The sequence below is a fragment of the Mytilus trossulus genome, chromosome 10 (genome assembly GCF_036588685.1).
Source record: "Mytilus trossulus isolate FHL-02 chromosome 10, PNRI_Mtr1.1.1.hap1, whole genome shotgun sequence".
Taxonomy (NCBI): Eukaryota; Metazoa; Mollusca; class Bivalvia; order Mytilida; family Mytilidae; genus Mytilus; species Mytilus trossulus.
In genome coordinates, this window is record NC_086382.1 from 77,440,640 (window position 1) to 77,464,209 (window position 23,570).

The window sequence follows — 23,570 nt, forward strand, 5'->3', positions numbered from 1 at the left end:
CTCTACTGAAAACCATGTGTGAAAGTCTAAGAAGTTATAACAGGGTGTAACAAGCGCAACTCTACTGAAAACCATGTGTGAAAGTCTAAGCAGTTATAACAGGGTGTAACAAGCGCAACTCTACTGAAAACCATGTGTGAAAGTCTAAGCAGTTATAACAGGGTGTAACAAGCCCAACTCTACTGAAAACCATGTGTGAAAGTCTAAGCAGTTATAACAGGGCTGAAACTAAAATATTTATTATTGTCCTGGCATTTTTCAATATCACAAGGACCATTATGTATAACTAAACATGACCCTGAACGGTAAAAGTGACATTTATCAATATTGAACTTGACCTCCATTTTGTCATAAGTTACAACATACTAAAGTTTGAAAAGCTTTGGTTGAACAGTTTATGAGCTAAGACACAGAAAAGACTGGAAACATCATTTTTTGTCGAACCTGCATCTTTTATCGCAGAAAGATCAACATAGGGATAGTGATCCAGTGATGGCGGCGGCGTTAGCAAACTTCTTAAAAGCTTTATATTTTAGAAGGTACCTGTATGCTTCACCTCAGTTTCATGGTTCAGTGGTAATAGTTAAGTTTTAGTGTTTTGGTATGTTTTTCTTGTACTGTATGCAATAGTGGCTACTATATTTGGTGTATGGAATGATTATAAGGTGTACATGTCTAGCTGGCAGGTGTCATCTGACATTGACCTTATTTTCATAGTTTAGTGATCAGTTAAGTTTTTGTGTTTTTAACTTTTTTTCTAATACCATATGCAATAGGTCAACTATATTTGGTGTAAGGAAATATTTCAAAAGGCTTTGGTAGAACGGTTCATGAGTAAATGCTTGGGTACTGTTTGGCAGCCACCTGCCCTGATGGCCCACCTGCCAGCCATACATACCCAAATCAATAACTGACTTTTATTTTTGAAATTAGGTTAAAAAAAAGAAGACGCTGTATTATCACAATGAGACAATTAAAAGCAGACAGGACATGAAATTAAGTACTGGGCATTAAACCCTTCAATGAACAAAGCCTATACTACATAACAAGCTATGGGAGGCCTGAAATAACATGCCAATGTAAACATAAACTTAGGTCCAAAAATTTCTTATAGATGAGTAACAATGCTTTAGTAAAAATAATATTTATTTTGTAACACAAAATTTGAAAGACTTCAGGTAGTACACATTAATAATTTGATAATTTTCATATTAAAAAAACATTTTGTTTTGTGTTTTTTTTTACTTTCACATCATACTAAGATCATAACGTCAAATGAATTATTCCTTATAGGCTACTATAGCATGACATCTTGGTGAGATGACAGGGTCAAACATCTGAACTAGTTGGACATTATTCATTCCTTATAGGCTACTATAGCATGACATCTTGGTGAGATGACAGGGTCAAACATCTGAACAAGTTGGACATTATTCATTCCTTATAGGCTACTATAGCATGACATCTTGGTGAGATGACAGGGTCAAACATCTGAACTAGTTGGACATTATTCATTCCTTATAGGCTACTATAGCATGACATCTTGGTGAGATGACAGGGTCAAACATCTGAACAAGCTTCACATAATTCATTCCTTATAGGCTACTATAGCATGACATCTTGGTGAGATCACAGGGTCAAACATCTGAACTAGTTGGACATTATTCATTCCTTATAGGCTACTATAGCATGACATTGTGATGAGATGACAGGGTCAAACATCTGAACTAGTTGCACATTATTCATCCCTTATAGGCTACTATAGCATGACATCTTGATGAGATGACAGGGTCAAACATCTGAACTAGTTGGACATTATTCATTCCTTATAGGCTACTATAGCATGACATCTTGGTGAGATGACAGGGTCAAACATCTGAACTAGTTGCACATTATTCATCCCTTATAGGCTACTATAGCATGACATCTTGATGAGATGACAGGGTCAAACATCTGAACAAGCTTCACATAATTCATTCCTTATAGGCTACTATAGCATGACATCTTGGTGAGATGACAGGGTCAAACATCTGAACAAGCTTCACATAATTCATTCCTTATAGGCTACTATAGCATGACATCTTGGTGAGATCACAGTGTCAAACATCTGAACTAGTTGGACATTATTCATTCCTTATAGGCTACTATAGCATGACATTGTGATGAGATGACAGGGTCAAACATCTGAACTAGTTGCACATTATTCATCCCTTATAGGCTACTATAGCATGACATCTTGATGAGATGACAGGGTCAAACATCTGAACTAGTTGGACATTATTCATTCCTTATAGGCTACTATAGCATGACATCTTGGTGAGATGACAGTGTCAAACATCTGAACTAGTTGCACATTATTCATCCCTTATAGGCTACTATAGCATGACATCTTGGTGAGATGACAGGGTCAAACATCTGAACTAGTTGGACATTATTCATTCCTTATAGGCTACTATAGCATGACATCTTGGTGAGATGACAGGGTCAAACATCTGAACTAGTTGGACATTATTCATTCCTTATAGGCTACTATAGCATGACATCTTGGTGAGATGACAGGGTCAAACATCTGAACTAGCTTCACATAATTCATTCCTTATAGGCTACTATAGCATGACATCTTGGTGAGATGACAGGGTCAAACATCTGAACTAGTTGGACATTATTCATTCCTTATAGGCTACTATAGCATGACATCTTGATGAGATGACAGGGTCAAACATCTGAACTAGCTTCACATAATTCATTCCTTATAGGCTACTATAGCATGACATCTTGGTGAGATGACAGGGTCAAACATCTGAACTAGCTTCACATAATTCATTCCTTATAGGCTACTATAGCATGACATCTTGGTGAGATCACAGGGTCAAACATCTGAACAAGCTTCACATCAGTTGTACAGTCCTGTAAAGATAAACATTACCGGTAAACATAATTTGATTAATGTATTGATACTGTTGATTCATCATAATTTGTCGGATACTAATTTTTGTGCATTTCATGGAAATAGGTATCGTGAATTATATAGATGCGCAACCCAGTATAAATTGGTAGACTTTTCTAAAGGATATACAAGTACCCGGTCACATCCACTCTGTAGTATTTGTATTTGTATCCATCTGATGAGTTAAGCCTTTTTCAACTGATTTTGATAGTTCGTTCTTATCTTGTAATGTTACACCACTGTCCCAGGTTAGGGGGAGGGTTGGGATCCCGCTTACATGTTTAACCTCACCACATTCTGTATGTATGTGCCTGTCCTAAGTCAGGAGCCAGTAATTCAGTGGTTGTGGCTTGCTGGTGTGTTACACATTTGTTTTTTCGTTCATTTAATGTACATAAATTAGGATGTTAGTTTTCTCATTTGAGTAGTTTTACATTTTTTATTTTGGGGTCTTTTATAGCTTACTATGTGGTATGGGCTTTGCTCATTATTGAAGGTTGTACAGTGACCTATATTTGTTAGTTTCTGTGTCATTTGGTTTCTTGTGGAGAGTTGTCTCATTGGCAATTATACCACATCTTCTTTTTTTATATTTGGCAAAACCACAAAAATACAGTACGTTAAGTTTATGTGATAGATGTAATAAAGCTTTATATTTCGGACTATTGACATAGTATCAATGGCTAGTAAAGATCAGCGTGTGCACTCTTGTCTTTAATCAACAAAAATAAATGACTGCACAGTTGTTATATTTTTGGTTTCAATAAATATGTTTAAGCCCCAAAATGATATAATAAATATTTTTTAATTGAAATACACAAAATCCCTACAGTTGACAAAAGTTCAAGATGGCCAGAATCCCTGGGACCTGTATGAGTAAAAATGTTAATAATTCTACATTTCATCAGACTGACACATACTCTGGGCCAACTCACAAGCTATAATGGCCAATGGAATCTTACAAATAGTGACATCAAAAATTTCTATGACATCAAACATGTGAAGGCAAAAATTTTGCATGGAATAAAATAAATTTGTTGAGGAGTAAGTTCTGTGTGGTTCCTTTTTTGCCCTGATTGTTAAGTCCATTGCTTCAAGATAGAGAATTGTTTCCATTCCATGAACATACATAAAATTATATAAGAAAGTTAAATAGAGCTATTTTTGTCACCTTTAGTTATAGGGGCCTGACATTTACATCCCAATTACGCCAAAATGAAAGTCAGTTTCTAAAAATCAAAAAAAGCACACACACTTTACACTTCATCACTATGATGCTGTTTATTCATACAGTCTATTCACCTCCTAGAGAGGGGTGTATAATCACAACAGTTACAATAGAAATATTTTACCTGTTCAAGAAGATGTAAATATCTGTCTAACAAAACAACAGCCTCTATACAAGGAGCTAACAAAGATTTTATCTGGAGGAATATAGCCAACTTCTTTTCTTCTGCTTTATATCTCTCCACATACTCAGATACAAATTCTGGTGTTATCTATAAATAATTCATAAGTTATATATAATAAAAGTTGTATCTTATTACATTAGTAAAATACATACACAAATTTACAAGCACTGTTGCAAGTTTGAAATATACAGAGGTGAAACAGATAGATACATGTATATTGTTTCTTTACCAGAATATAGTTTGGAAATCATCTCATTGGAGTTATGAGTAGCAAATGTTATATATTTTACCAGGTTTATTTATGTGAAGTAAAACATGTTCTCACACCAAATTACCAGTGTTTTAAGTTAAAAGCTTTGCACATTTACAAAATTAAAAAATATTTTAAGGTATCTTTAAATGATAAGTGAAGCACTAATTTGGTTAATATTTCCAGATGGTTGTTTGATTGTTGGTTGCTTTGAAATTTGCCGTTTCAGAATCTACTGCCTTCTGGGTAATGTTTTCAGAAGCATACACCAAAGCATTGTGATTGGTTTAAAACGTTATAAACAATGGAAATTCAACCAATGACGTAAAGTTATTTTCATTTTGGGGTACAGACAATGAAATCACCCATGATTCTTTAGATTCTGAAACGGACAATTCATTATCTTTTCTTGGCTCAAGGTGAAGAAAGGTCAAGCTCAAGAACTCCTGCAAAAATGGTCAAATTAAGTTGTCAGGAGAGATGGTCAATAACCCAATACAACAAAAATTAAAAAATTGGCAGATGGTCCTACAGAAGTAATGTTCACAGGGTGTCATTATGGTACAAGAGGCCAAAAGTAGAAAATTAATCCAACAGAAAATCCAATTAATCTCAGAGGAAAAAGGGTGTTACAGATTGATGGACAAGGACCATAACTGTGTTTCTCCATCGAGGAGAACCCTGAAGTAGGGTCAAGGTCAATGGGGAGATCATATCTACCTTATCTGTTGAAAGATTCAGTTTCTCAAACGCTCTATGGACATACTGGTACATATCTTTACATTTCTGGTCCAGCTTACGTAGTCCCTTCCAGCCATCATCAACATGACCAGTGATGTCATACAATATCTTCTGTAACAGACTTCTGGGATAGGACTTAGCTTTCAGCTGAAACATACAAGTATCTTCTGTAGTCTAAGGGTTTTATAAGAACAGCATGCATTGATTTCCTGTAATTCATCTTTCATTTACATGCTATTATAGATTTTACAAATTATGTTTGAAAAGTCATATGAAAGTGAGGAAATTATACACAAAAAAATAATCTTCTAAATATCAAATTATTTGTGTAGGATGCTACATTTTGTGGGTACTATATATATATATATAATTTTCTGTGACCGTATCTTACATTAATTTGTAGGATCCTTTACTATAGATAATTTAGCTGATCTGTAACAATAACATCTTCATGCCTTATATATCATGTACTGTAGTACGCCGCTAGATTAAAACTGACGTGGAAAGGTAACATATGGCCACCGAAAGCTCTTTTTTTGAGAGCCCAGGTGGTCGTGTGGTCTAGCGGGACGGCTGCAGTGCAGGCGATTTGGTGTCACGATATCACAGTAGCATGGGTTCGAATCCCGGCGAGGGAAGAACCAAAAATTTGCGAAAGCAAATTTACAGATCTAACATTGTTGGGTTGATGTTTAGACGAGTTGTATATACATTATGTACACAGCCATGTATCACTATCATTGATGGCGATCCGATGGATACATCTGTTGTAGGGTTGTCACTGACTCAGACGTACTTATGAATATAATTATTTTCTGTGACTGTATCTTACATTAATTTGTAGGATCCTTTACTATAGATAATTTAGCTGATCTGTAACAATAACATCTTCATGCCTTATATATCATGTACTGTAGTACGCCGCTAGATTAAAACTGACGTGGAAAGGTAACATATGGCCACCGAAAGCTCTTTTTTTGAGAGCCCAGGTGGTCGTGTGGTCTAGCGGGACGGCTGCAGTGCAGGCGATTTGGTGTCACGATATCACAGTAGCATGGGTTCGAATCCCGGCGAGGGAAGAACCAAAAATTTGCGAAGCAAATTTACAGATCTAACATTGTTGGGTTGATGTTTAGACGAGTTGTATATATATATATAATATACATGCTAGAAAGGATATCACTTTTTTTTTAATGATGCTTTAATGATTTAAGTACATAAACGCTAGTTTTTCATTTTGAAGAATACAGTATTTAAGAGTGAAGATGTCAGATGTTTACCTCAGATGTTGGTCTGTTAATTGTCTGAGAAGCAAAGTTCCTAGCAGCTCTACCAAGTCCTACTTCATGTTCTCTCAGGAATAAACTCATGGGAAAACCAGGCTTTTCTTCTTCATGTCCTGCAAATAAATGATTAAAATATCTCAAAGACGAGTGTATCTTCCAACATGTCCAAGATCTCTTGGTATAAATATTCACAATTCCTTTTTCAGAGTTAAAATGGGTAAACATTAAATTATGCAGATCAGTATATTTCATTTTCATTGACTGCCTTATTAATTGTCTGTAGTCAGGTAGTGGCTCCTTTATCTTAGCTTCCTATTGTGGAGAGCACATTTCTACTTTATTTTCCAAATTTATATGTACTGCTTTTAATTTCTTAATTCAAATAAAAGCAGTCATCTTATCTTGTTGGTAGCTGCATTGCATAAGTTTTTTTCTTGTGTGGTTAAAATGTTTTGTAACATTTGGTTTCAGATATATATAGGTAAAGAAGAAAGTTTGTGCCCACATAAATCACATAAATTAATATTCAGATTATATATATATATATTCTCAACAGTCATGACAGTCAAGGTATATATATATATGCAACTTGAAAAGGTTGAGTAAAAGTCAATGAATGTCGAAATGAAGTGAATCTAATCCTCTAACATGTATATGATGTCATGGATGAAGGGAGACATTTACACTGGGCCAGATATAAAGTGTTTCCTACCTTGAATTCATCACAATTTACTTCTTGAATTTGGGTCATATATCATGGTTTATCATATACTTGTATAAAATATTACTAAAATTTTACAGTTCAATAACATTTGAAAATATCAAAAGGCTATGAAAGGATTAGTTTGTTTATTGACCAGATTCCTAAGAATTGCCATAGCGGGCTGATAAAGGTACCTTTAATGACTGCTTCCGGAACGTTATCACATGCCTTTGAAGCTTTCTGTTAATTTCTGTGACGTTTTCACATGCAACTTCGTGCATTTCCGGAAATTTTATTGAAAACGACAATAGAACGCGGAAAACGGCAAGTGATAAAATAGTTGAGGAGCAAAAATGAATTAAGTTAAACAGATTTTGAGAGACATATTAAATGAGGTGACAATATTATTGAAGAACATGATAATTGTTGTGACAAAACAAATATAATGCTTGTAATATCAATAAAACAATTAAAGTTAAGAATTTGTTTTGGTTGTCTGTAAATATTTTCTGAAATTGCAAAGACAAACAAAATTAAATTTTAATAGTTCTTGTCTGTATATCTTCTGCTGAAGTATATGATAAAAAGATAATTACATGTCATTTTTCATATCAGACTGCGGCTTTTGGGCTGATATCACAACCTTGGGCCAATAAAGGGTTTGATATGAAAAATGCCATGTAATAATCTATACTTATCAAAAATATGACAGTAATAAGGTCAGATTAAAATTCATAATGGTCAACTTTTAAAGCAATAGTTTTATTTGCCCTTCCTGATATTAGTAATATTAGTGTTATGACTGGAGTGGTTCTCAAGTTAAGATTATAACTCTGAGCACTAGAGAAATTGAAAACATAACTTAAACTTTCTTACCATCTATAAATGGAGCCTTTATAAATTCTTCATTCATCAGATGATAACAACAGCTAACATAACACAAAACTTTAGTACGGGAACTATTGATGAACATATGTTGTAAACTGGAACCTAATGAACCACAAGTATGTAAACCAGTCAACATAAGAGTAGTCTCCCCTGAACCAGCACCAGTTTGTTTTACTAGTTCTGTTATATCCATACTATCATTAACATATACAGTAACAGGATGATATAACCTGGATAACTTCTCCTTCTTACTCTCAGTCACAGGATGATATAACCTGGATAACTTCTCCTTCTTACTGTTCTGACTCTCAGTAACAGGATGATATAACCTGGATAACTTCTCCTTCTTACTGTTCTTACTCTCATAGAGATGTAAATCCTCCATTTTATTGTTTGACAAATGTTCTTTTCCATGTTTATGTATATTGCTATGGTTACCACTGGATTTAGACTGTTTATCACATGACATAGGATCTTCTGTAGGATGATGTAAATTGTTTCGTGATGAATCCGATAATTGATCAGGCAAGTCACAAATTTCCATCTCAGTCAATTCACTGTGTTCAATAACATTAAATGCATTGTTCTCTTTGATCTCCTTGTGCCCTGTATCTTCAGATTTATTATATTTGTTTTCATCATTCAATAGAGGACCAAGTTTATCTTTATCGGTCTTACTTATTCCACCCATATTTTCAGAACTAACATCATTTGAAGATTTATCATCAGAAACATTCATTAAATCCTGTATATCACATAGCACCTCATCAGAAACATGGTTGTCAGTAGGTACATCAGTATTCTCAATTATTTCTCCATCTCCGTTACCAATCATTGCCAATTTTTTCATTTGTTTCTTATACTTCTTTCCTTTTTTCTTTCTCTTTCCTTCCACTACCTCTTCTTCTGCCTGTCTAACCAAAGCATCCCATTGCTTCCCCAACAAAGATGCCCTCTTCTGAGCCCCATGAGTATTTATAGTTTGTGCATCAACAGCTACTACACACAAGTTATGTTGATACACAAGTTGTGTACTCAGGTATCCTTTACCACTACCCATGTCAACTACCTGTAATGAATCATTAAATAATATGGATATGGTTCATTAAGAAAGACTATTAAGCCAGCAATCAATTTCATGAAAAAAGGCAACCATGCTCGAGAGGTCACGTTGAAAGAACACATCTTTTTTGCAGATTGTTAGAAAAGATTTATAATAAGATTGTCTGCATATCTTCTAAAATCAGCAAACCTTGTGTGATACGATATTTATCCACTTGGGACCGATAAATTTGAAATATTTAAAATTCTTGGCAAGCCTCACATTTTAAACTTGATGAAAATCAATCGTCTAGAGTTGATAAATATCATATCACAATCAGTGCAGTGGTAAAATCTTTTTATAAGCAAACTTCACTTATGTTATTTTTACTTCATGACATGACACTTACCGCATCTACTCCAGCATTCTTTGATATAGAGGAACACACGTCACTCATTATGTTAACTTCATGACATTTCTTATGTGTCATAAAATTAGAGATGACAACAGGTGTCCTGTCTGTACATATCAAGTCATCTAGGCTTGATACTAGTCCTGAACACGCCAATGTATTCTGAGCAGCATCTTTGAGGAAATGGTCAATACTATGGTGCTTCCATTCCACTGGGAATACAGGTATATCTTGTAAGTTCCTAACCTTGCCCGTTCTAGGTGCAGCCTCTAGATACTTTGATGAGAATGACCAGTTTGGATTATTTGTAGCTTTAGTTTGACATTCCTGCAAAGTAAATATAATTGATTGTTTTTTTAAATTCTCAAAAAGAAGATTACTTACATCATATCCATGTTAAAACATTATCAGATTATATGATTGGGCAATTTAAACCACAACGTATAAATAAACCTAGTGTAGGAGAACATGATATATATAAATAAGTTGTTATTGGTTTTGAACTAGCTTTCACTAACTGTGAATTCTCTTACATTGGTGCTTTGTGTATTGTTATTATTCAGTTAATCTATAATTGAGTTTAACCATTTGCAACTGCTTTTTATAGTTAGTTCTTATGTTGTACTGTTACACTGTTGTCTAGGGTAATGTTTGAGAGTTCCTAACATGTAACCCCACCACATTGTATGGCCTGTACAGAAATTGCTTACAAAAGCACATGAGTTTCACATGTGAAGCACATGAGATGCACATAAGAATTGTATGCAAATCAAGATTGCTCACATGTGCAGTTTGGTAGTTTATATATGCACAAAAAAATCTAACATAATGCTCATATGTGCAATTCAAACCTCAGGTGAGCTTTTATCATCTATCATTGTCTATGTTAGTTTTATGTTAGTTTTGTACTTTGAAAATTTTGTCCATTCTTCTAACCATTTAAAACTAACATAGATAATTGCTCAATTGAGCTTTTTCAAAATGACATGCCCAGTCATGAACTTCCTGTAAATTCCAACTCAAAGCATCATTTTGGAGGGAGATGGAGATGAAACAATTTAAGCCAAATTTTCAATTATTTAGGATCTTCATTTAAATTTAAAAAGTTATCCTATAATCATGATTATTAAGCAGCCATTTTGTTTTAATCTATAGATTCAATCTAATAATCATCATCTGGAACTAATTTTCACTGTGCAACATGTTAGCAGCTGCTCATATGAGCAATCTGATAAAAATTCACATGTGAAACAAAAGCTCACATGAGCATTTGCAAGTGAGGTTTTTAACAAGCAAATTTAAGGTTAGTTTCATATGAGCAACTTTTTTGCTCACAAAATGCTCACCTACCGGTAATTTGCATGTTAAAAACCTCATGTGTAATAATGTTAGTTTCTAACGTGAGCATCTATTCTCATGTGCAACATGTTAGCACCTTTTGGTAAGGGTTAGCACAGATCTGCCCCGAGTCAGGAGTCTGTAATTTAGTGACTGTCATTGAATGTCTGTGAATTTTGCTATATATATTTGGAAGTTAGTTTTCTTGTTTGAATTTTTCACATTTTTTTATATCTGAGCCTTTCCTGTCAAGTAACATCAACACAGCCTTATTCATCACAAGTTCCTTATATTCCCCCTCCCTTTCACTCACACCAAATTATGTATATTACCTGTATATAGTCATTTTGATTCTGTAACATTCTATCCTGTAACAACACCACAGCATCATCTGTCATCAGTTCTAATTCTTTCCTTATATCCCCTCCCCCCTAGACTCACACATTACCTGTATATAGTCATTCTGATTCTGTAACATTCTATCCTGTAACAACACCACAGCATCATCTGTCATCTGTTCTTATTCTTTCCTTATATCCCCTCCCCCCTAGACTCACACATTACCTGTATATAGTCATTCTGATTCTGTTACATTCTATCCTGTAACAACACCACAGCATCATCTGTCATTAGTTCTAATTCTTTCCTTATATCCCCTCTCCCCTAGACTCACACATTACCTGTATATAGTCATTCTGATTCTGTAACATTCTATCCTGTAACAACAACACAGCATCATCTGTCATCTGTTCTAATTCTTTCCTTATATCCCCTCTCCCCTAGACTCACACATTACCTGTATATAGTCATTCTGATTCTGTTACATTCTATCCTGTAACAACACCACAGCATCCTCTGTCATCAGTTCTAATTCTTTCCTGATATCCCCTCTCCCCTAGACTCACATATTACCTGTATATAGTCATTCTGATTCTGTAACATTCTATCCTGTAACAACAACACAGCATCATCTGTCATCTGTTCTAATTCTTTCCTTATATCCCCTCCCCCCTAGACTCACACATTACCTGTATATATATATAGTCATTCTGATTCTGTAACATTCTATCCTGTAACAACAACACAGCATCATCTGTCATCAGTTCTAATTCTTTCCTTATATCCCCTCCCCCCTAGACTCACACATTACCTGTATATAGTCATTCTGATTCTGTTACATTCTATCCTGTAACAACACCACAGCATCATCTGTCATTAGTTCTAATTCTTTCCTTATATCCCCTCTCCCCTAGACTCACACATTACCTGTATATAGTCATTCTGATTCTGTAACATTCTATCCTGTAACAACAACACAGCATCATCTGTCATCTGTTCTAATTCTTTCCTTATATCCCCTCTCCCCTAGACTCACATATTACCTGTATATAGTCATTTTGATTCTGTAACATTCTATCCTGTAACAACAACACAGCATCATCTGTCATCTGTTCTAATTCTTTCCTTATATCCCCTCTCCCCTAGACTCACACATTACCTGTATATAGTCATTCTGATTCTGTTACATTCTATCCTGTAACAACACCACAGCATCCTCTGTCATCAGTTCTAATTCTTTCCTGATATCCCCTCTCCCCTAGACTCACATATTACCTGTATATAGTCATTCTGATTCTGTAACATTCTATCCTGTAACAACAACACAGCATCATCTGTCATCTGTTCTAATTCTTTCCTTATATCCCCTCTCCCCTAGACTCACACATTACCTGTATATAGTCATTCTGATTCTGTTACATTCTATCCTGTAACAACACCACAGCATCCTCTGTCATCAGTTCTAATTCTTTCCTGATATCCCCTCTCCCCTAGACTCACATATTACCTGTATATAGTCATTCTGATTCTGTAACATTCTATCCTGTAACAACACCACAGCATCCTCTGTCATCTGTTCTAATTCTTTCCTTATATCCCCTCCCCCTAGACTCACATATTACCTGTATATAGTCATTCTGATTCTGTAACATTCTATCCTGTAACAACACCACAGCATCATCTGTCATTAGTTCTAATTCTTACCTGATATCCCCTCCCCCCTAGACTCACACATTACCTGTATATAGTCATTTTGATTCTGTAACATTCTATCCTGTAACAACACCACAGCATCCTCTGTCATCTGTTCTAATTCTTTCCTGATATCTTCAGACAAATATTTATCCCATATATTGTGCAGTATAAAATTATTAGAATGTACATTAGCAAGGGGGAGATAATCCTGAAGAAAAGTTAACATTTCTTTCAATTTCTCTTTTGTTTTGATGACTTTCTGCTCTTTATTTGTATGTCTTTGTGAAGTAACCTCCTGATTGTAAGTTGTGTTCTCCATCGTCCAGCTTTAAAAAAAAAAAGCTTTAATAATCTAAAAAAAAAAGAAAAAGAAGTAAAACATTTGCTAATAGAATTTAATTGTTATAATCATTATATAAATGAAAGCAGTTGATGTGCAATGTTCGTCTCATATTCAAATTAACATTCAAATTAAATTTAAAATACTCCATTCAAAGTATATGAAAAAGAGACTTCATCAAAACATTACAAACATTATTTTCTCAGCTTTCAACTGATATACTTGGGAACACCTGACTCAATTGTATACACAGTCCAAGTTATCATTATTTATATAAATCTGCTTCATAACTTAATCAGGCAGATACCTTATCCCCCTTAATTGTTTATTTTGTCAAGAGTCAAATTTTATACTTAGTCTGAGTTGTTATTATAGAATGTCCCAGTTGTGAGGAGGGATACAGGACCATAAATGGGACTCCGGGTAAGGGTGTTTTTATAGCTAGGGATTGCGGGAAATACCCTTTCAGGATCTGGGAATTATTTTTCAAATTTCAGATTTTGGGATTTAATAAATTTGGGACTTCAGGATTTTATGTTTTTAAGACCAGAATTTTGTGTTTTTAACCCCAGCATTTCAAGATCAGGACCCCTCCTATCCCTCTTCAGTTATCTTATTGACGATCCAAGTTATCTTATTGATGGTGTAATAGATGTGCCTTGATGTGCCTAGGTTAATTCCCCTTAATCAGTCAGAGCTCAGACATAAATAAGTCTGAATCTGCTTTTGACTCATAGAGGTCTAAACTTGTAAGTTTTAGGATTTGTCTCCCTTTAATGTGAGACAAAATACGACTTGAATAAGTCCAATATTGTTAAACAAGAAATAATTGACCAGAATCAAAAAGTTGCAAATATGGACTCCTACAAGTCGATGAGTGATCAAAATTGGTTAACTTCAAGACCCACGCATATTTATAAGGAGGTCATGCATCTAAATCAAATAATGACAATGTTGAAAGGCAATGCTTTGTTTTCTAAAGAAAAATATGAATGAGAGTCTAAAAAATCGGAGATAATGTTAATTAACCTTACAATGCAACCACCTGGAATCACACTTAATGAGGTAAAACATCTGTGTTTAGTAAGGATGTTCAATTAGATAATTAAATATAGATAGCTCAATTCCTTGTGAACTCTCATACAGGTTTTTGCTGTCATAGGTGGTGTAGTTTGGCCACAAAGTAACATTAAGTTTTTTCACCAACATAAATAGACCTAAACAAGTCTGTCATTTTCTGACTTAGATAAGTCTAATATTGAAACTACATTTTTAACATAAATACATGTTTTGACTTATTTAAGTCAAAAACAAAAATAGACTTGTTTATGTCTGAGCTCTGACTGTTAATTTGTACATGTGCCTAGGTTCATTCCCCTTAGTTTGGACAGATTAGTTATTTTGTGATTAAATGTTTATTTTAAGTTCAATTTTTTGCAATTTTATTTAAACATAGTAAGATAAAAGTAAAGATTGTTAATTTGACTGTTTTAGTATTACACTTTTGATGTTTTTATAATGTTTTAAGAATATTCGTTTATTCAACTTTTCTGTTAAAGTTAGCCTGAGTAATGACAAGTTTAGGATATCATTTGATATATATAACCGACCGTGCAAGGGCTGTATAGCCAGTCAAGGTCGTTAAAAACTTCTATTTGTTGTTGATATCAGTCAGAATCGGCCTTGCACGGTCCTCCAAATACTCACAGAAATGTCTCATTCCACTCAAGGCTCTCCGGAACTAAGATAGTACCACTGGAGCATAGAGTTAGCAACCACTTCGGTGCATTTCACCAGAGTAAGTCACCCCTTCTTGGTGCATATTTACTACTTTAAAACACAAGGCGAAGTCAATTTACTTTACATTTAAGACTAACTCTGGGAACACTTAATTTTCATTTTTCAATTTGAAATTACTCTATTTTTGAACTTCAGTTTAGAAAGTTTTCTGACTTCTGTTTATTTTTGACTTTGTTAAATACATGCAATTACTGTACAATTGTGAATAAATCTAATTTTCATTTAATTTATTGTCTGTTGTTCTGCCATCAGATATCAGGTATCCCGATGGTCGAATAGGGGTGAAGTACTGGCCACTACACGTCCCGGGAGGTGTCGTCACCAACCCCCTCTATTACAATGGTCAGAGTTGTCTTCCTAGATGGTCTGAGTGGTTCCCATCAGGATATTTCTCTTTTTCAACAATGGGGCGAGATAGCAGAACTTAAGGGCGATATGGTAATGGGACGAGTCGTCCTACTTCTCCCTGGGAAACAAAATTACCTTTCAACAAAATGCCAAGTCGATCTCTCAAATAAGATTATCATAAAATTAAGCCAGTACAGAATATTGTATTATTCATACTCAATTTGTTTAAATGCACATGTAGCATCAAATATCTTCAATAAAACAGACACATGAAATCTAGATGCAATTGTGGCCGACACCAGTGAATAAAATACCTTGTCAGATTGTTTTCTGCTCGAACTTTTTAAAATATGACTGAAATTCATGTAAATCTTCAAACAATAACGAACCAGCACCTTTTTTTCAAATATTAATAATTTGTATCCAACAAAAGTAAGAAATCGAGCAATGATATAAATTTATTGAAAAAAAAACAAGGAACTAGAACAGCAACAGGAGTCCAAAAGAATTCAATAACATTTTTTTCATAATTTTGCTATAAATAGTCCCAGCAACTAGGATGTATACATATATAGAGGGGGGATATGACCTTTATCGGGACTCTGGGATCGGGTGTTTATAGGCTCGGGATTTCGGGATTGACCCTTTCGGGATCCGGGAATTCTTTATTCGAATTTCGGGACCTCGGGATTATGCTGTTTTTACTGAGGCCCAGGATTTCGGGATTTCGTGTTTTTAAGCCCGGGATTTCGGAACCATGACCCCTCCTACTAGTACCCTCCCTCTATATAGTGATACTATACAAATCCTTGCCAGCAATAAACACAACCCATTCAACAATGATAAGAATCAAAGAAAATAATGAACGTATGAACGAATACTCTAGTACGATTTAAACCTGTCAAGGAAGAATTCATGAGCGAACACATAAATGGTTTTCTTTGCTTTTGATGGTAGTCACATATTACATCAGTTTTCTGTATGAAAACTCATTTTCCATGTTCAATCATCTATCGTTGTAGTTTTTCAATTTCGTCTTGAAATTGGATTCTGTCTGCATCTGTTGCCAGGTAAGGTATGCAATTGTGTCATCTGCAAATAATCTGAAAGTCGGCCAGATGTCAGGGTAATGTTTATATATGGGGGTTAGGATTTTAAGTAAAGGTTCAGGATAGGGTTGAGCTCGGGGTACAGTACTCATATGGGTTTTAGATATTTATGATGAAATTTAGTTTAGTAGAGCTTCAGATGAGGCAACGGGTATGCATGTAACAGACATCACAATCAATACTGACAAGATGTCAGAACCAACGAATTGAAAAAGCATTGCAAGAATGGCAATTAAAATCAAAGTACTGAAGTACTGAACATCGGATGACCGCAGGTTCTTGTGGATGGTCAAAAGCACATGTCACAGAAACAGACATCTTCGCTAGCCAAGGGTTACGATCCACTCCCGCTCTCTTCACCCTTGGCGGATTGAGATAAAATTTCGGAGACACAAGGTAAGGATTTTTATTGGTTGCAGTCAAAACTCGCTGCATCCAATCAAAATGCGCCTGTAACATGATCACGTGTAAATTTAGAAAGTGTTTGTAAACAATTGCCACGTGTTTTTTGTGCAACAAGCCTTTACATCCCTAAACATACGACTATATTTAGTGAAAACTTGAATGTTTTTAATCAACAAATGGAAGTTCCTGTGTATATTTCATGCACAAATGCATGAATGTTGACGTATGCTTTCATTTCCGGCTTTACCAAGTGTGTAGCATCTAGACGCTACCGTGTTTTTACCTCCAAGCTGAAGAGTTCAAGTGCTACCATTGGTCAAGACTAATGTATTCGGAATTGGCGTGGTTTTTATATTCCGATAGATGGCGCAACATTGTTATCACAAATGTTGGCTCAATCCGCCAAGGGTGAAGAGAGCGGGAGTGGATCGTAACCCTTGGCTAGCGAAGATGAGAAACAGATCACATCTCTATACCTGAAACTTGGGTTAATTTACAGAGATATTTTTTTCTGATACAAGTTCGTGCTTGGATGATGAATAAATGACAGGAAATTCAACATCACCGTAATAACTATTATATTGTAGTGCAAGAAATCAGTATACCTTGGACTTTTATACTTGTATAATAATAGTCGTAGAGAATACACTGGTTTGTTGTTATATATATTATTAATATTACGATTGCATGTATGTACCAATTATCAGGTTGTCTGCATGTTGATATCGTAAAATATCAGCTGCGAGACATAATATTAAGCTTTTTGTCGAGTAGGCGCAGCGAACGAGATCAAAAAGCCTTCATATTATTTCGAGCAGCTGATATTTTACAATATTAATATGCCGATAACCTGATAATCGATTAATCGGGTTGCATTTGCGTCTTTTGGAAGTATTGTCTTAGTTTCATCAGCAACCGGAAGTTGACTTGATAAGTTCGGGGCAAACTTATCAACGTCGGTTTAAACATTATGACGTCGCTGATATGTCCGGGTCAAAGTCATTAAGGCCAGGTCAACGTATTTGACGTCACAAAGCCGTGATATGGAGTTTTATTAAGAGCTGAGCAGATTGATATAGACAGTTGGACGACCGATAAATGTCATTTTCATCTATTTGTATATATGATAATTCTATTCTACTATTATTATAGTGCAGTGCAAGTGCATGGTGGACACTCTTCTGTAAAAAAATCAAAGTCTAATAGGCTGTAAAAGCAATTGCTGCCATGTTAATGTTTTGGGACACTTTTATTTTTCGTCTACATATATAAGAATTAAACCTGACAGGACATGGTTGTCTAGTGAAAAGCAAGAAGGTTTTGACTTTATATCAATTAAAGACTTAAGCAGGAAATCATTTTTAATATGTTTTATATTTCACAAGGAGACAACAAGTTTACCAGGCTAAAGTTGGGGGTAATTATGGATTATCCCCTGGTAGTGTTTGTAACTGGGCAATAATTACTTTTATTTATTTAATTTTAACAATTTTCATAATTAATTTAAATTAACCATTCAGTTAAAACATTTCACCTTTCGAGACGCTAATGTTGAAAAATGGGACAGAAATAAAATAACTTACAAGACATAAACATGTAAAAAATAAATACTGTATATATTTCAGCTTACTAAAAATATTTTCATAGTGTTACTTTGACATCATTTCTTAAAACTAAGTCCCACACATAATTGTTCATATGATATGGGTCATCCTCATGAGGTACGAGAAGTTTTCATGTCGCTAAATAGTCTTCTTATCGCTTAATTTATTCTTCTTGTCCGTTCTTGACGCTTCTTGTCGCTAAAAGTTCTTCTTGACGTTATTAGTGAGACCGCTATTTTTAGATTACAGGTGGTCATTTACACTACACGTATAAGTAACCTGTGTAGTGATTTTTATTTTACGATAAATTTATGAATGAACGATAATTTTATGAATGAACAAGAGCACCTGACCTCTTTCTGAAACACCAATTAAACATATAAAATCGTATTTATTAAGATATAATTCAGTCAAATTTTCACCACTAAATCAACAACTGAAATGATTCCATATTTTGTTGAAACATCGTACAACCGGAGAACAGAAATCGCAGGTATGAAAATGCACTTTTTTCACTGGTGTTGAAAACCCAAAACTAATTTGACTAGAATTTATGAATGACGGAAATTTAAGCGATAACAATACATCGGAGTGACCTCAAGGTCATCCTCTGTAAAAAAAGGATGTTTAACACAATTGCAAATAGAAATACTGCCATACTGCCATGTCATCGCAATAATATACACCGAAGTCCGCCTACTACAAAAAAAAACCAGAAGAATATAAACGGAAGTTAGAAATCATTTCTGCCTTTATTTCAAAAACAGGACGTTTCGACTTACCCGAACATCCGCAACCTCAATCGTAACAGCCAAAACAAAATTAAAGTACATGGAGGAAAAAACATGGAGGAAGATACATATCATAGGGCGTAATATACACCAATGAGAAGAGTTGTGCCATAAGACCATAAGATTGAGGATTGAGGATACAAGATCAACCTGCAAAGATTCCAACTGGAAAGATTCCTATCTGCCAAATAATACTGCAGATGCAGCTGTTTATACTATGACAGGAGTAATTCCAATACAAGGAACAATACATAAAGCTGTCATAAATATCTATAACAAAAAATGTGGAATGGAATCCTCAATAGAAAAGGATCTAGCTGAACGGCAACTACTTATGTCTGGTTTCAACTCTCAAAGCTGGTTCTCAAAAGCAAGATGCATTCTAGCTCAGTATAATCTACCTTCAGCTCATGATCTAATGCTCAATCCGATCAACACAAATCGATGGAAAACACAAGTAAAAAAAACAGTTGACAGTGTCTGGCATGATCAATTGAGAACAAAAGTATCCCTATATAGTTCTCTCAATTATCTATCCACTAACAATATACTCTGGCGAAACACTCATCTTTGTGTAGTACAGCTTGATTTTATCATTTATGTTAATAAATAGTATTTGTATATATTTGTCCGTTACACACTTTGGTTGTTGACTTTACTATTCTATAGCTTTACTTTACACATCTAGACTTTGCTAGTTGGCATACTATTGACCTATTCTTGTACTCAGTTGTCATTTTAGTGATTCGAGACTAGTGTCATATTACGTGCTTGAGACTTATCATACTGAGTTTGACATTTTACAGTTGACTCAGACTAGTTATTCGATTTGATAGATAAGATTACTTGAGTTACGATTTATGATGGTACTGTAGATATACATGTACATATATTGACGTTAGTTTGAGAATATTTTGATACTAGTATTTTGAGTATTTTAATATAGAATAAAATAAATATTGCCCAAGCCCCATAATGAATTTTCAGATATTTGCGTGATTGAATATCAACTATAGTTACATTGATATAGTTAGCGATACTTTACTTGAATATATTTAGTATAAGACGATTGCGTACACCGTATTATATATCTGAGTCGTCACGTTATTATTAAATTGGAAAAATGGCTGAACTTGGCGAGAAATATAAGGATTTGTTGGAAACATTAGAAGCGATGAATGTCGAACCGAAAGCAAATACTCCTGAGGAATTTGCTGCATGGATGCAGAGCTATTTAAAACAACAAGGAAAGCAAGCGGATGTAAAACCGAATATTACTGAACCTCAACTTAAAACATCAACACCTTACGTTCATCCACCTAGAGTAAACACTTTTCAGGGAAATGATAAGACAGTAAAAGGTGAAAACACAAGGTATGATTTATGGAGACACGATATTAGATGCCTATTAAATGAGAAAACACATTCCGTTGAAGCTATTACTCAGGCCGTCAGGCGATCAGTCAAAGGTGAGGCCGGTGTGGTACTTATGCATTTAGGAGAACATGCATCAATATTTGATATATTACAAAAGTTTGATTGTATATTTGGAAACATAGATGAGAAAGAAACTATTATGTCCGAATTTTATAATGCCAAACAGAAAGAGGAGGAAGATGTATCTACATGGAGTTGCCGACTTGAAGACATATTGAGTCAAGCGTTAATAAATGGCAAAGTGAAAAAGACAGAATCTGACGAAATGCTCCATGATATGCTGTATTAAGGTTTAAGACCTGAATTAAAAGACAAAGCACATTATGAAAAGGAGAAATATAAGACTTTTGATGAATTAAGAATGGTACTAAGGAAAATCGAACGAGAACATATTGTAGACAACCCATCATTAAAGACAAACACTAAAAACATATGTAAAAAAATCTACAAAAACTGATGATGAGGAAACAGAGCCAGATTTAAAAGTTCTTATACAGCAGATAAACTCTAGACTAGAAAGGATAGAGAAAGGTGCTCCGACATATACAGGTGCTCCGGAAAAATCAGATGCTGAAGGATATTTAGGTGCTCAAGGATACTCCAATACTTCGGGATATTCAGGTGCTCCACGATTTAATAATCCGTCGGGATATTCTGGTACTAGAGGTAGTCAACCGTATAGAGGAGGATTTAGAGGCAATAATAGAGGATACAGAGGTTATAATGGAGGATTTCAACCAAGGTACAGCAATCCAAACTTTACTCCTAATACAAATTTCAACAACATGAACAGGGATATACCAATTATATGCAGGAGATGTAAGATGCCAAACCATATTGCAAGATTTTGCAGGGCAACACATGACAAAGATGGCAATCTGTTAAACCGGTATTAGCCTGTGATGCGAGGCCGATTACAGACTTTAACAACAAAGGCCCAACAACTGAAGAGAAAAACATAGATTTTACTTTAAAAAATATTTTACCACCTGGACTTTTAGGTAAACCAACAGAATCAGAGGTAAGTATAGAAGATATTAACGTTAAGGCACTTTTGGATACAGGATCAACCGTTTCAACTATTAGTAGATCTTTTCATCAAAATTATTTGAGCAACATAGAACTTCAATCTTTAGATACTATACTCAAAATTGAATGTGCAGGAGGAACAATGCTACCGTATGATGGTTTTATTGAAGTAAACATCAGCCTAAATGATATAGGAGGACCACATACATGTATTTTACTTGTAATACCAGATAGTCCGTATAACAACCAGGTACCGTTATTACTAGGAACGAATGTATTAACATCAATTATGGAAAAATGCCGATACGAATATGGAGAAAGATTTTTACAAACTTCTAAATTAACAACTCCGTGGTATTCATCGTTCAGAAGTATATTACTTAGAGAAAAGGAACTTAGCCGAAATAACCACCGTTTAGCTATTGTTAAATTTGCTGGAAATACCAACATTATTATACCACCGAACAGTAATGTTACTTTACCAGGCTACATCGATAAAGAACTTCCATACTGCAATACATCAGCTATGATACATCCAACTAAGAAATCAGTTATACCGTCTGATTTAGATTTATCACCGTCACTCATTGAGTATAAATTTCATCAGAATCATGACATCTCAGTTGATATAAGTAATGTAACAACAAGAACAGTAAATATTCAACCACATGCTTTACTTTGCGAAATACAGCCTGTATCTATTGAGGACAATATTGGATCTGAAAACTTGGAATTTACTCCACCTCTTTTAGAACAAGTTAAGGTTAGTAAAGATAACTTAACGACTCAAAAACTTGAAAAAGGAAAACAACTTATCCATGATTACTCAGATATATTTTCGAAAGGCGACTCAGATATGGGACATACTACAATTGTACAACATAAGATAGAATTAGAGGATGATAGACCGTTTAAGCAAAAATACCGTCGAATACCGCCTTCTATGTTTGAAGAAGTCCGATCCCACTTACAGCAATTAATGCGAACAGGTATTATAAGGAAATCACATAGTCCGTTCTCATCAAATGTAGTTCTAGTAAGGAAGAAAGATAAGAGTCTAAGAATGTGTGTTGATTTTAGACAACTCAACAAAAAGTCTCGTCTTGATGCATATGCGATTCCACGTATAGAGGAAATACTCGACTGTCTTGCAGGAAATAAGTACTTTTCTACCGTCGTCATGAAATCGGGCTATCACCAAGTCGAGATTTACGAACCTCACAAAGAGCGCACAGCTTTTACTGTAGGCCCTTTAGGATTTTTTGAATTTTGTAGGATGCCATTTGGATTATCTAACTCGCCTGCAACTTATCAACGTCTAATGCAAGATTGCTTAGGAGACTTACACTTGAAAATATGTTGCATATTTATAGATGACATCATTATATTTTCTAGAACATTTGAAGAACATATGGAGAGATTGAAACTTGTTTTTGACAGAATTAGAGATGCTTGTTTGAAAATGGCACCAGCTAAATGTACCTTCTTTAAACCAAAGGTAAAGTATGTAGGTCATATAGTCTCAGAGGAAGGAGTTGAAACTGACCCAGATAAGATAGAGAAAATTAAGAATTGGCCAACACCGAAAACTCCAGAGGAAATTAGGCAATTTATTGGTTTTGCAGGATATTACCGCAGATTTATTCGAAACTTC

The 23,570-nt window shown here is 34.7% G+C and overlaps 1 protein-coding gene across 4 annotated transcripts; it reads right to left on the minus strand.

Annotated features, from left to right (window-relative positions):
* Window positions 1-2,239: 2,239 nt before the first annotated feature.
* On the minus strand, window positions 2,240-15,797 carry LOC134688599 (probable methyltransferase-like protein 25). Of its 4 annotated transcripts, none has more exons than XM_063549416.1 (9): window positions 15,677-15,797; window positions 13,097-13,405; window positions 9,679-10,008; window positions 8,503-9,296; window positions 8,216-8,457; window positions 6,631-6,749; window positions 5,330-5,497; window positions 4,300-4,446; window positions 2,240-2,907 (listed from the first exon to the last, which is right to left on the minus strand). In XM_063549416.1, exons 2-9 carry the CDS (start codon window positions 13,370-13,372, stop codon window positions 2,821-2,823), a joined length of 2,163 nt encoding a protein of 720 aa, XP_063405486.1. In that variant the 5' UTR covers window positions 13,373-13,405; window positions 15,677-15,797; the 3' UTR covers window positions 2,240-2,820. The 4 variants fall into 4 exon arrangements, with proteins under 4 accessions (XP_063405486.1, XP_063405490.1, XP_063405489.1 ...); XM_063549417.1 differs by having other exon boundaries at window positions 2,246-2,907; window positions 8,557-9,296; XM_063549420.1 differs by lacking the exons at window positions 13,097-13,405; window positions 15,677-15,797 and adding an exon at window positions 11,352-11,459 and having other exon boundaries at window positions 2,241-2,907.
* Between the last annotated feature and the right edge of the window lie 7,773 nt (window positions 15,798-23,570).

Excerpts from the sequence above, each read along its gene's own strand:
- LOC134688599 (XM_063549416.1), bottom strand. The coding sequence starts at position 13,372 with ATGGAGAACACAACTTACAATCAGGAGGTTACTTCACAAAGACATACA. Across the intron at positions 10,009-13,096 it reads ATCAAAATGACTATATACAG|GAATGTCAAACTAAAGCTAC; the intron begins GTAATGTGTGAG and ends TTTACTTTGCAG. Across the intron at positions 9,297-9,678 it reads AGAATGCTGGAGTAGATGCG|GTAGTTGACATGGGTAGTGG; the intron begins GTAAGTGTCATG and ends GATTCATTACAG.